Below are 12,900 nucleotides of genomic sequence, written 5' to 3'. Positions count from 1 at the left end.
CAGTCTGCCAAACTTAAATTCTACCCTAGACAGCAGTCATTTGCATTTAGGGATACAGTCATAGAAACAGCTGTAATATTTAAGGTACATAGTGCCAGGGAACTCAATATTTGAGAGAAGAGGTAACAGCCCATCTTTTTATGTAGTCCCCAGAGCCAAGGTAGGATAATAAAACCCACTGAGGAAAATCCAGAGTTAAGGGGATACTGAGAGCTCAAGTCAGTAGTGGTCAAGACCGAAGTAAAATGACTACTCTGGCAGTTTGTATGGCTGCCAAACCATGGAGGAGACGAGCTGAGGTCATTTCTAAAAAGCCGCCTATGATGGTATACAATAAGCACAAAACTTTCCTTAGCCTGCACCAAAGGTTGTGTACAGTTTAGATAATTATAGATCCTGAGGTCCAGAAGGAAGTGCCCTAGTTAAGTTGTAGCCAGAAAAATAACTATGCCAGGAATGTGGACCTCTTCCAATATCATAACAAGGAAACTTGGACTCCTCCCGGACCTCTGTAAGTTCAAGGCTACTTAAAGAGTGTTAACTGACCCCCCACCAAACTAGGGTTAATTCCTACCAGGCTGGCTGAAATACCTGTTTTGAAAAATTTTAATAAGCCTGGACAAAGTACTGGACATTTTAAAGAGAATACTTGAGCCCAATGGCTTCCTCACAGAGCCCCACACTGGAAGTTCTACCTGGGATGTTTCAAAAATGGTTGAGCACTCATTATGTGTTAAAGATTGTTCTGAGCACTTTCATGGATTTTCTCATTTAATTTTTACAACAAACTATGAGTTAACATAAACTCAGGAATTAGGTGCCTGGATTTAACATTCTGTACCGCTAATTAATAGCGGTGTAACTTTGGGCACATACTTAAACCTCTTCATTTTCCCACCAACAAAATGGAAATAATAGTACTAGCAACAAGTAGTTGTTAATATATAATGCACGTAGATTCTGTGGCACACGGCAAGTGCTCAATAAATGTGAGTAACTATTACGTATCTTGAGTATTTCACCCCTTACTAGTGGCGAGCTAAGTTAGAAGTCGTAGCTGGGATTGGAGCTGACTTACTCCAAAAGTTTCTGGCAGTGTTTCTGAAAATAGAATTAGAAAAAAGGCCAACAGTGAGGGCATCTACAGGTCCTTGTGGTTGTGTTAGTACAGCATCTGAGTCTCCAGGTAGACTTCTGGGTCCCTGAGATACCACAGAACGTGTAGACCATGGTTCAGGACTAGCTCACACAACCTGCCCCGAGCCCACCACATAAAGATGGGTGCCACTTGCTCTCCAGTTCAAGCTCTGCCACACAGGGCTTCAGTCCCCCACCCAAGGGCCACCATCTAAGGCTGGGATATGAAGAAGGCGCAAACACCAAAAGGAAAAGCTAGTAGTTTATATAGATAGATATATAGATATATAGATATTGATATATATTGTGTTTACATAGTCCACAAGTTAAATGCAGGTATCCATAAGAAGAGCATTAACAATAAAAATACAATCTGTGTGTAGCCAAGTACAGAGACTTAAAATGGTAAAACAGCAAAAAGGATCTCACAAAAGTACAAATATACAGTACAAATTGATTTATTTAAAACATTACAAAAAAGCACAACAAAATAGAGATTATCCTTAGAATTATTAATGCTTTGTTAAAGATCAGGTAGGATTAGAGGGTAAGAAATGGTATTGGGTGGGGGGAGCACCTGACTAGTTCTAAGGCTTTAGATACAATGCAGTTGATTACATATTAATTTAGCCATTACATACTGGGGATAGTAGTTGGGGGATCAGTAATTTATCTACAGGGAACTCCTACACAAATCAGATCCATCCATCAGATCTCCCCAGTGCCGTCCTCTACTACTCCTCAGGACCCTAAAGCCACCTGGATGACAACATCCCCATCCTCCCTTCTCCACCCCATTCCCTACCCATATATTCTTCCCTCCCCTAAGGTGCTGTGCAAGCTGAGAGCAGTCTGCTCTCTGCAGCTGGAACATACACTGTTTTGGCTACAGGGATCCTGTGTGTGAGGGGGGGATTGTAGGGGACAGCCTTATTTTTAATACTTTAAGTTTGCCAAGAGTACTGTCAGTCTCTTCCCCAACACAAGCTTCTCTTGAATGCGAGTGTCAAGCAAATGAGAGATGAACCCTCCCTTTAGCAACCTCAGTGATGCACTAACCACTCGTAGCTCACAACTATGTGCAAACTCCCTGTGTGGGGAGTGGATGTAAAACCACTGTGTCATCAGCTCGTTCACACTCGCACACGCGCTCTCTCTCTCTTTTTGAAGAATCTCAGTCCCCATGACAGTCATAAAGACCAAAATAAATGCTTGCAAGTTTGACAACAGGTAAAGGCACATGGGCTGCCGCCACACACACTGTAGACAGGAACTCAATTTGAGGCCATTTTCACTGCTGGGCATTTGCAGTAGAATGGCTTGGGGGAATCACACAGACTTGTGAGTTTGCAGTCTACCAGGGGAGGATCTAGGCTTAATAGGAGAACTAATAAAGAAACCTTAGTGTGAAAAGTGCATTTATTACTACTGTTCCTGCTGGGGAGGCTCAGCAGGGCACACCGCACCACCTCTCCTCCTTCCGCCCCAGGCACTGTGCATAGTCTGAAGGTAAGGAGAGAGTGCAGTGGACTCTAGCATCTCAAGGGCCAGCATCATCCTAGGCCCAGATCAGACGTGTGGCCCAAAGATGGATCCTAGAGTTGAAAGAGCAACCGACAGCTGCAAAGACCCAGATGCATTTTTTATTATTGCATAATGCGGGAGGCCCTGTCTATCCCAGGGAAGCTGGAGGGTGAAGGTTTCCCAGTAAAGGGCTAATAGGTTCCTGGTCAACATCCAGCCTCGCATGGTTCAGACCTTCAACTGTAGTGTACACTTCTTCCCATCTGGAAAGTACTGTAGCTTCAGTGTGGTTTAGTAAACTTAGCCTCAGAGGCCAAGAAGTCTCCCTAAACTTGGCCTCTGCACTATTTGCTTTAAGACTGTAACTTAAATCTCCCGCGGCCAATTCAATCAACCAGGTTGTCTTTACTCCAACGGACCCAAGCCCCTTCCCAGTCAACTCATGTCTACCCTTTATCTCCAGTGTGATCACTCAACTTTTCAACATGCCTGCATCTTGCAGGCTGAAATCATACCACCACCCCATGCATCTTCTATGGTGCCCAGTGGTAAAAATAAAACTAAACCCCACCTGAGGGTCTATTTCAAACCCTCCCCCAACCCCAGAATCCATTTAACTGGAGCCAGATGAACCTCCCTGGGATGCTGACACAGGTCCTAACCTGGTTCCCCGTCATTTAACTTTTAAAACAGGATACAAGGTATTATAAAGGAAAGAAGTGAATACACAGAAAACACCACTTACAGGACCCACTTGTCTCTTCTTCAAGAGTCAGATATTTGGAGCCAAAGGGCTCCCAAGACGCACTGAAGCCACATCCCTTTGGATTCACCAGCCCACCAGCAGCATTTCATACCATCCCTACTCAACATGACTTTGCTACAAAGTAACCCTTGCACAGGTAAGGATGGACAGGATGCCTGGGTCTCACCTATATGGCCAAAGACACAGAAAGAGTGCTGTGAAGGGCAGCAGGCAGGACAGTGAATAGACAGCAGCAGTGGCAAAGCAGCACAGACCAAAGCCCCTGATGTGACAGCCAACTGAACCAAGAGTATAGAAGGGTCAGTCCAGACCTACAGGCCGCCCCTCCTCGCTGGGCGATCAGTGCTCAGCTCTGACCTCCCAGTTTCCCCTTCCCCCATGCCAAACCCCCTCCTTGTACATTAATCTTGATAGAAATGGTTATCCAAGACTCGGATGTCTTACTTGTCCTTCACCTGGTCCCCCTACTCCCAAACCGGTGTAGGCATTTCTGTTTAACACCCGAGTTAGCCATCTTCCTTTCTGTCTAACCTCTAGGATGTCCTACCCCTGACACTGGCCTTCTCCAACTGCCCATTACCCCCTAAAGCTGACAGCTTCCCACCAAAACACTCACTCTTTCAAAATGCTCTTAGGTCTCTTATAATAACACTTATGAAATCTTCACAAGGAAGAATGGACACACCATAGATTATTCATTCCTCATGCCTGGAAGAAAAGACTGAACCAGAGGGAAAAGGTAAGGGGAATGCCAGTGCTCTGACCAGGATCTAGAGCACAGGGCTTCTTTCCCTGGGAGACCATACTTTACACAAGACACCTCTGCAGCTCAGCAAAGTCAAGTGATCAATATATTACATATGCATGGCACGGTATCAGGGGAAGTGCTGGTATTGCCTTACCAGCAAGATGCAGAAGAGAAACAGCAGCAGAAAGCTCAGGACCCAGGTCGCCAAGGTGCACAAGATTTTCTCTTTCCAGAATTAAGTGAAGTTACCAGGCTAGGCAGTGAGGGGTTTTTGTATTTAAACTACTTGGCATGTATCTGGTTAGACAGAGGTTTGCTCCCATAAGGAAGAAGCTCAGTTGGTATCTGTGGTGGGTACTTCTTGAGTGTTTACATTGTGCCTGTCACTATATTCAGTGGATGAGCCTTCCTAATGAGAAAGGAGGTTTCCGAGAAACCTGGGTATGAGAAACTGGGAATGAATTGCTTGTGGAGCAGCCAGAAATGAGGCTTTCTTTGGAGGCCTCCTCTGAGAGGATTCCTCAAGACTCAGCCCCACAGGGCCCCAGTGTAGAGACAAGCCAGAGAAAGCAGCATTGAGAGAGAACGGGGACAGAGAAGGGAAAGGACATGATCCCAAACGTGTACAAGGTGGAGTGTTCACCAGACATGGCTGGTGTTTGGTTCTGAGGTGAACCGGAGACTGAAGTGATCAGGTCAGCAGTTTCCTTTGGACAGGCCTCCAGAAGCTGACTGACCAGGAAACTGCTTGCAAGGAATGAAACCATGGAGTGTAGGGCTTGGAGCAAACAAGCCGGTCTCAGTCACTTTGTTCCCCCAGGAGAACAACCTTTAGCACCTGAACACTAAGAATGACTCCATTCTCAGAACTCCCCCTCCCCCCAGGAGGTAGGTAAGATTATTTATCCCCATTTGGCAGCTGGGGAGGAAGTGAAAGAATGAGAGGTCACAAGACTTGCCTAAAGTCTTTGACAGAGCAGAGGTTTCAGACCTCAGAGGTTTGGGACTCCGGATGACAGGCCAGGCCTCGGCCAGTCCATCTTGAAAGGCCAGGGTCATATCCTGGGAGAAGCCTCACCAGAGAACTGAGTGGACAATACCCTGAGTTGTTTCAAGAGTCTAAAGAACCCCCCATACAAACAGAACACCCACCCACCCACCTGAAAGCTGATGGGGGAAGCCTAATTCTCAACATCCACTGGAATCCCACAGTCCAAGCTAATGCTAAAAGTCATGAAGAAAAAAATGGGCTTAAGACACAGGGGCACATGCAACTAAGATCGAAAAAACTCTGCAGAGGAATAGTCCACCACGAAATGAAATCTAGGAGACTTTTCAGGTATTGAAATATTATCAAGAGTGTCCCAGGGAATTCCCTGGTGGTCCAGTGGTTAGGACTCCATGCTTTCACTGCTGAGGATCTAGGTTCAGTCCCTGATTTGAGGAACTAAAATCCCATGGACAAAATTAAAAAAAAAAAAAAAAAGACTATCCCAACACCTTAGAGCTGGCTGTGGGAGGAGACGGCTTAGGGAAGCCCAACGCTGGGAGAGGGAGTGGAGTAAGGTGGGAGGGACTCTCTAAAAACCTAAGGATAGGCACTGCCCAGCCACTGATACTGGCCCTGACCCAGGGCATAGTTCCATTCTTGTTTCCCCACCAAACAGTTCAACTACAGGAGAGGAGGGGACATGACTCTGAGTTTTTAAAACTAGAGGATAACTGAAAGGGAAACCAGAGACCCCCTACACACCAAAAACTAGAGGTCTTGGTCAGAGTGGACAAAACCAGTTTTGTAGAAAGGGAATGGCAATGCAGCTAAAAATCAGGCCCAGGTCAAGACACCAAGCAGACAGGTTAGGTCAGCAGAGGGTGGGGGCAGCGCAGGCACTTAGGCACAACAAAGACAGACAGAGGAGCGGGTGTAGGGGCCTGGGGCAAAGGGTCCACTGGTTCTTTTGAAAGTCGCCATTACCAACTCAAGATTCAGGACAATTTCAAAGTGGGTCTGGCACACTGAATAGGAGGGGCTTTGTTAAGTCAGCACCCTTCCAGAAGCTCTGCCTAGAGCCTGGTCAGTCTGGCCATCAGGTCTTTCTCCTCATATCCCGCAACTGGGTCCCCACCAAGGTAGGTCTCCACTCTGAGCCTTGGAGGGGCTTCTCTCTCCTGGTGGGATGCTAGAAGCCTTGTGGGAGGAACGATGGGGAGAGACGGGAAATGGCTGGAGCAGAGGGTCACGCAGAGTCCCCTGCAAAAAAACCCAGCCTCCAACATCTGTAACAAAACTACCCTTTAAAGTGCACAGCTCTCAAAAGAAGAGTTCTGGGTGGGAACCCTCTTACTTCCAACCACGGGGCCTCCTGCCCTCCCATCACAAAAAAAGGAAAAAAAAAAAAAAAACTTCAGACAGCTGAACTGCTACTATAAGCTGTGGATCATCATTTTTGGCTCTTTCTTTGCTCCTTCCCTCTGCCACCTGCTCCCAAAGCCTGACTCTCTCCTTGCAGGAGCCAGGGATGAAGAGGAAAGAACAGGGGGCCCTGATATTTGGAATGTTTCTTATCCTGCATGCACCCCCTTCCTTCCTTGGCCCAGGCCTGCTGCTCCCCATCCCAGCACCCCAGTGGGGGCTGTTCTGAAAGGATGCCATGGGGTGACAGGTAACAGACCCTGCCTCAGGAGGCTGCCTTCAGGCCACCTCTTCCCCACCAACCTCACTGCCCAGAGAGCTACCCCTGCTCGGCATGTGCAAATCCTCTGCTCTGCTCGCTCACGGTGAGGCCCAGCTCTGGGGTGGAGCCCCAGGCCAGGTCTGGGATAAGTTCATTTCCCCGCATTAGAGCGCCCTTCGATGGACAGCTTCACCTCCTGCGGAATGAAAGAGGGACGGAGCAGTGAAGCCCGCGTCTCCTCCCCTTGCGTGCTGTATCTTTGGAAGCTCGGAGCCGACCAGCAGGCCTGAGCACCAGGCTCTGGCTGCGAGGGCTCTACCGACCGGGAGCCCTCGCCTGACGGCTGGCTTTTCCCATCACTGTCACATTGCTCTCGGGGTCCCAGGACTGTCCTCTCAGGTCTTTCTCGGGGAGGACCCAGCTGGCCTGTGGGAGCACAGCTGGACTGAGAGACTGAGTTACTGTTCAAGCTTTGTAAACTGATAGAGATGCAGACATCTCCCACCTGGAGCCGATGGCAGGGCAGAGAGAAGAGTTGTGCAGTCCGCCCAGGGCTGCAGGAGGACCAGCCCTGGCCATAGACGAAGAAGGGGTGCTCAGGGGGCACCTCGATGCTCACTTTGCTCTGCTGTTCACCCACCACGAAGTGCAGCATGACAAATCCAGGCCACTGGCTCTCCTGAATGTCCACAACTGTGCTTGAGTCAATCTTCAGCCCCCCACTCACTTCGGCACTGCGCACAAAATCCTGTGTCTGGAGGTCCTCCACCCGCTTCAGCTCCCCCGTAGCCAGCTGGATGATGGCACCCTTCATGAAATGGGAGGGCAAATGGGAAGAGGTCACGGGGGGTGGCGTCGACTCCTTGTCTGGGAAGGCGGCTCTGGCCTGTATGTCCAAACTCGATGCCACCAGGATCTCCGAACCCACAGGCAGCAGGCCTGGGTCAGTTCCAGCGGGCACCAGGTTGCCATTGGCTACAACCACTGCTTTGGGGAAAGGTCTATGCTTCAGGGGTTCCTGGTGGGAGTGAGGGGAGACCCCTCGGGCCTGGTTTCTCTCGGCCGTCTCGGCGGCGCTCCTGGCTGGCCCTCGCCCCCCACCCTGGTGGTCGGGGTTATGGTGGGACAGGTTGAGGGGACTGGGCTCATCCTTCCTCTGAGCTGCCACCGCCCGGTAGTCCTGAGACGCTAAAGCACCCACCACCCGCTGGACCTCGAGGTCCGTGTCCGGGGTCCCTCGGTGTGCTGGCACTGCCACCTCCACCCGTGCAGACTGAGAACCTGAAAACAACTGTCCATCCACCACGCATTCGGCCACTGGCGCCAGCCCCTGGCCCTCGCCCTTGCTGCCAGGGGAGTCAAGGGCTTCGCTTTCCCGTCTCACTAAATTCCGATCTCGCGGTCTCTGTCCATTGGCAGCGGCTGCTTCCAGAGCAGGCTGGCCCTCCTGAGGAGTAAGAACTGGGCTGGCACCTGCAGGGGCGGTTTCATGCAAGGTGTACCCAGCAGGGAGCCTGGACATTTGATAATAAATGGGCATCCGGCCTGGAGCGAGGTCCAGTGGCTGAGTACTCGAGTGATGTGGCAACTGCCCAGGCGGGGAGCTGGCAGAGGGGGCTTTGCTGAACGAGTGGGCTGGGGATGAAGCCTGCGGGGGAGGAGTGGCTCCTTCTGCCAGGAGTGAGGCATATGGCACAAAGTGTGGAAGGTGAGAGGTGGCAAGGTTGGCAGAAGGAGAAAGGAGGGGACTCGGGAGGAAATTAGGTGGCACGGCATAAGGAAGGCTGTACGGAGACCCGATGAACTGCAGAGAGGTGGACGGGAGCTGAGCATAGTGGATTGGGGGATAGTGGATTCCTGGATGTTGAATCAGAGAAGACGCTACATTAAATGTGGGGGGCAAGGGGCTCATGTTCACCACAGACGGGAGGCCAGTTGGGGAGAAGGTGGCAGGTGGCACAGCCACCTTATACAGCATGCCATACTGGTCCACTGTCAGACCAGTGATGGCCTCAGCTCCATCACCCCCCAGGCTGACTCTGGCTCCTGCCTGGCTCTGCCCGGCCACCACAACCCCTCGGGACCATTCAGAAGCATCACTGGAGGGTGTGTGGTTAGTTGAGCAGCTGGTGGTTCTCCCCATATCCTCGCTGGTCACGGGGAGGTCTCGTTTCTTTGGTGGAAGGCATTCCTGACTCCGCTCATGAACAGGTTTCATATTGCTTTGTGGTGTTCCTGGAGCCTGGAAGGGGTCGGCTTGCTCCTTGGGGCATCAGAAGGGGCTTCTTTGTGGCTCCCCTGCACCCCTCTGTGCTGTTGGCTGGGGCGCCCACATCTGCTAGGGAACAAATCAGAGGCAAAGAACAGTAACCCAGGGGTAAACCAAGTCAAATGGAAGAGCAGGAACTGCATCCATGGAGGAAGATGGAACCAAGGGGACTGCTGGGAAAAAAAGAGGAATGAGAAAGAGGCAGACAAGGATGCTACCCCCCTCACTCATCCAGCCAAGGACATGAAAGAAACAGTCATAGAAACCACATAGCTACAAGGTCAAGCATTCAAAAATGCGGAACGTAACCTGTTGGTCCATGACCCCAGGGAAACCAACAGTGTCATGATTAGCTGTGTCTCTGATGCGAACCCTGACTATTTTGAGTCTTTTCCCTTAAGGGGGATTTGAACACATGGTCTTTGCTGCTGGGTCCTTAAGTTTCTCCTTTTGTCACCAAACACTACTGTGCTATCTTCTTTCCTGGACGTATGAGCTCATCCTTGCTTCCTTTCCCCAGCCTACTTGGGGTTATGATCTCACCTACCCCCCACCTCCCTCCCAGGCCTTACCTCCTTTGCCTCATATCACCACTACCCCAAGGACCCAGGTGTCAATAGGTCCTGAGGTCTGCTTGTTTTTTTAAAAAAATGCTGTTCCTTAAGTATGTTACAAAAATAAGTATCTTCTTTGCCCCATAAAATACTACATTCAAACTTGGGCCCTATGAGGAAAGTGACTGTACTAGTATTTTCTAGAATTTATTTATTTCTCCTTTTCTTCAAAGAGCAACAAAACTCTTCTGACCTCGCACAGACTTTGTGTTCCCTAGTCTGGTGAAACTTCTTTTCCTCCCATGGACCACCTTCAATTTGCCTTCTTCACTCATTCCCTTTCTTTCTTCCTTTGCCAATGGCTCCTTTTCTTTGGTAGGGAGGTTCTAGGCACCACTTCTTAAAGATTCTGGTTCCATTCCCCAAAATATGCCTCTTTATCGCTATCTTAGGTCTATGTGATTCATAAGAAAGTTCTCTCTCCCCTTTCCCTATCACCTTTCATACACGCTTTTGTCCACTGTCACAACTTATCATTTTGGTCTGAATACTTGGACACGTATGACATTTGTCTCCTATTTCTTCCAATCAGGCTTCAGTTCTTTGGCTCTGAAAAAATATTTCTATGATTATTACACTCTGTTCTGTTTTTCCACTGTTGATTCCAGATGTTTTTCTGCAACAAGGTATCCAAAGCACCTCTATTACCTGAGCTTCCAGTGGTGCTTCTGAGAAGTTGTAATAAGAAGCAGTGTCCTCCCCACTGGCTTGGGAGCCTAGAAGACAGAAGCAGGAATAGAGTAAGCGGGAGCCTAGCCTCTGACCATCCCCAGGATCATGAAGAAAGCGAATTCTAAAGCCATAAGGACATTAAAGTCCAGGAGTCCCTGCCTCAGCCTCTTCTCTAGGGGTAACAACACATTAAATTCTAATTTGTAGGAAGACATTTCTGGGAAAAAAAATTTCCAAGTGTCAAACTTTACTGTTTTCCTTAACATCGTCTTCTTCATTCTCTACCTATACCTGTTCCACCAAAGGTTAAATTTATTTCCAATCCCAGTTTCAGGTAAATGCACAAAGTGGAAGACTCAGCATCGTCCCCATGTGAATAAAGGGAAGCAGGAAAAAAATCAGTCTCACGGATTTAACTTTTATTCTGGGCTAATGAAAACATAGATGTGGAGGTTATTTAAATGAGAAAAGAGGCACTGGAGGAAAAAGAACAATTATTTATGTTTCTGGGGCAGAAAAAGAGGTCAAGGGGGAGTCACTCAAAGGGAAGCCTTATTAACAAATTTCCAGGGTAAAAAAAAAAAAAAACAACAGGGTCCTGTGTGTGTGTGTAAAATTTCTAAGTGACAACTTTGTAGCAAGTGCTGAATCAGGTATGACAGAAACTGAAAGTATTGCCTTCATCCTCAGGTACTGCAACAATGGGAAACAAAACTGCTAAACTGTCAACATCTGAATCTACACCTGTCAGAAACATTATGCACTGAAGACCAGAGCCTTAATCTCTGAAAACAAAGAAAGTAATACTGACCAGTACTTGTAGAAATTGTTGATACTACCCATTGTGTTTTCCAAGTCCTACAGAATACTGCAAGCCTCAAACCAAACTGAAGGTATTTCTCCCTTAAGGTCGGCAACGTGCAGATATATCAAAAAAAAAAAAAAAGAAAGAAAAGAAAAAAAAAGGAAGAAGACAGGAAAACAAGATGGAAAGACAAATTCCTCGTTCCATAAACACAAAGATACACAGAGGGCACAAGTCTTGCATTCCTTCTTTGCCAGCAGTTCCAGTAACTGAAAAGCTGTTAGCTTTCTCTGTCATTTCCAACAGAAAATGGGGTCACATCTTCAATTCTAGAATGATACTTGCCTCTCATGATTAAAACATTAAAGAAAACCTGCCTCTAGGTCACAGAGGGGTTAGCCAAACAGAGGCTAATAAAAGGACTGAAAGAGGCAAAAGGTCTGCGGGAGTAACAAAGAGCCAAGACTATGCACCAGGTTCCCACAACGCAAAACACATTTTGGAATCTGAAACGTTAGCCTCTTAAGAGGCTCAATGAGGATTTCACAGGGCAAGACGCAGCCTGTGGCCCTAACGGAGCTAACGGGAAAAGAGGACCATTCCGGAGAGCTGCTGGAGCTGCCAGCACAGCCCAGAATCAAGAGGTTGAATCCAGCCCCAGACTCGAATTCGCTGAGGGCGAGGAGCTTAGAACAGACAGGGGCTAAGGCTTCCCTTGATCCCCCAATCACTGCCCCAAAAGGGGTAAGGCCCGTAATTGGGAATTCTGCGTTTAGAGAGTGGCGGGTCGACCTTTCAAGCAGAGGAGTAAGGGCGAGGCCCCGCAGGCGCTGCTTCCTTGTTTGGGGGCCCCTTCCCGCCCCGAGGACTCGGACAGCCCGGGCCGCCAGGACACAGCCGCGGGGGCGCAGGAACCTGAGGCAGCTCTCTGGGCCGGGCCGGTGAGAAGCGATCCGGGGTCTAGGCGAGGCCTCTTTCGCTCCCTAGGTCCGCGGGGCAACGGGCTCTGGGGGGCCACTTCCTTCAGAGGACCAAGCCCAGGCCTGCTTGGCCCCAGTGAGGTCGGCGGCCTCAATCCAGGCGACACTCACCGGCCCATCTCACGGCGCTCCCCGGGCTCCTCCCGCTGGTCCCGGAGCCGCCGCAACAGCGGCCGCCGCCATCCCCGGCCCCGGAGCCGCCCCACACCCAGCGCCCCCCCAGCCGGGCGCCCGGAGATGGCGTCAAGCGCGCCCCGCCCCCGGCGCGGAGAGATGACTTCAGGGCCCCTCGTCGGAGAGCGACGCCCAGGAGTACCCCGGAGGGGAGGGGGCTGGCTCCCCGCCTGTCACTCCCAGCGCCCCCTCTGGTGGGAAAACGAACTCCTCTCCCTGGGGCCGGGTCACGTGAATAGGACTGGGCCCGGCCTCCACACCCTGACCGCACAAGTACCCAGCAATCGCTTACTCCAGGCAATTCTGGGAGTTCCCATACAGAACCCCGAAGCGTGGCCATCTGTGACCCGCGTTTCCTGGACCTCAGGAACTGACTTTGTGAAACTTTCTCTTGGGAACCTCGGGGAACACTGAGGCGACCCAGGTCCGGGAGAGTATTGAGATTCCCCCTAGAGAGCCAGGATAGAGAGGGGAGCTCTTTAAGAGTTGAGAAATGCCTCTGAGGGGGGACGAGAAATGGACCGGAACCAGGATCT

General features: G+C 49.9%; 1 protein-coding gene across 2 annotated transcripts; it reads right to left on the bottom strand.

Moving 5' to 3' along the window:
• Positions 1 to 1,385: 1,385 nt before the first annotated feature.
• ATXN1L (ataxin 1 like) lies at positions 1,386 to 12,423 on the bottom strand. 2 transcript variants are annotated; one of them, XM_040253177.1, is made up of 3 exons: positions 12,302 to 12,423; positions 10,382 to 10,449; positions 1,386 to 9,185 (listed from the first exon to the last, which is right to left on the bottom strand). In XM_040253177.1, the coding sequence occupies exon 3, from the start codon at positions 9,066 to 9,068 to the stop codon at positions 7,002 to 7,004; it is 2,067 nt and encodes a 688-aa protein (XP_040109111.1). In that variant the 5' UTR covers positions 9,069 to 9,185; positions 10,382 to 10,449; positions 12,302 to 12,423; the 3' UTR covers positions 1,386 to 7,001. The 2 variants fall into 2 exon arrangements, with proteins under 2 accessions (XP_040109111.1, XP_040109112.1); XM_040253178.1 differs by having other exon boundaries at positions 1,386 to 9,188; positions 12,302 to 12,392.
• Between the last annotated feature and the right edge of the window lie 477 nt (positions 12,424 to 12,900).

Source organism: Oryx dammah, unplaced genomic scaffold (assembly GCF_014754425.2).
Source record: "Oryx dammah isolate SB20612 unplaced genomic scaffold, SCBI_Odam_1.1 HiC_scaffold_13, whole genome shotgun sequence".
In the NCBI taxonomy this organism is placed as follows: Eukaryota; Metazoa; Chordata; class Mammalia; order Artiodactyla; family Bovidae; genus Oryx; species Oryx dammah.
This window is presented reverse-complemented; position numbering and strand designations above follow the sequence as displayed.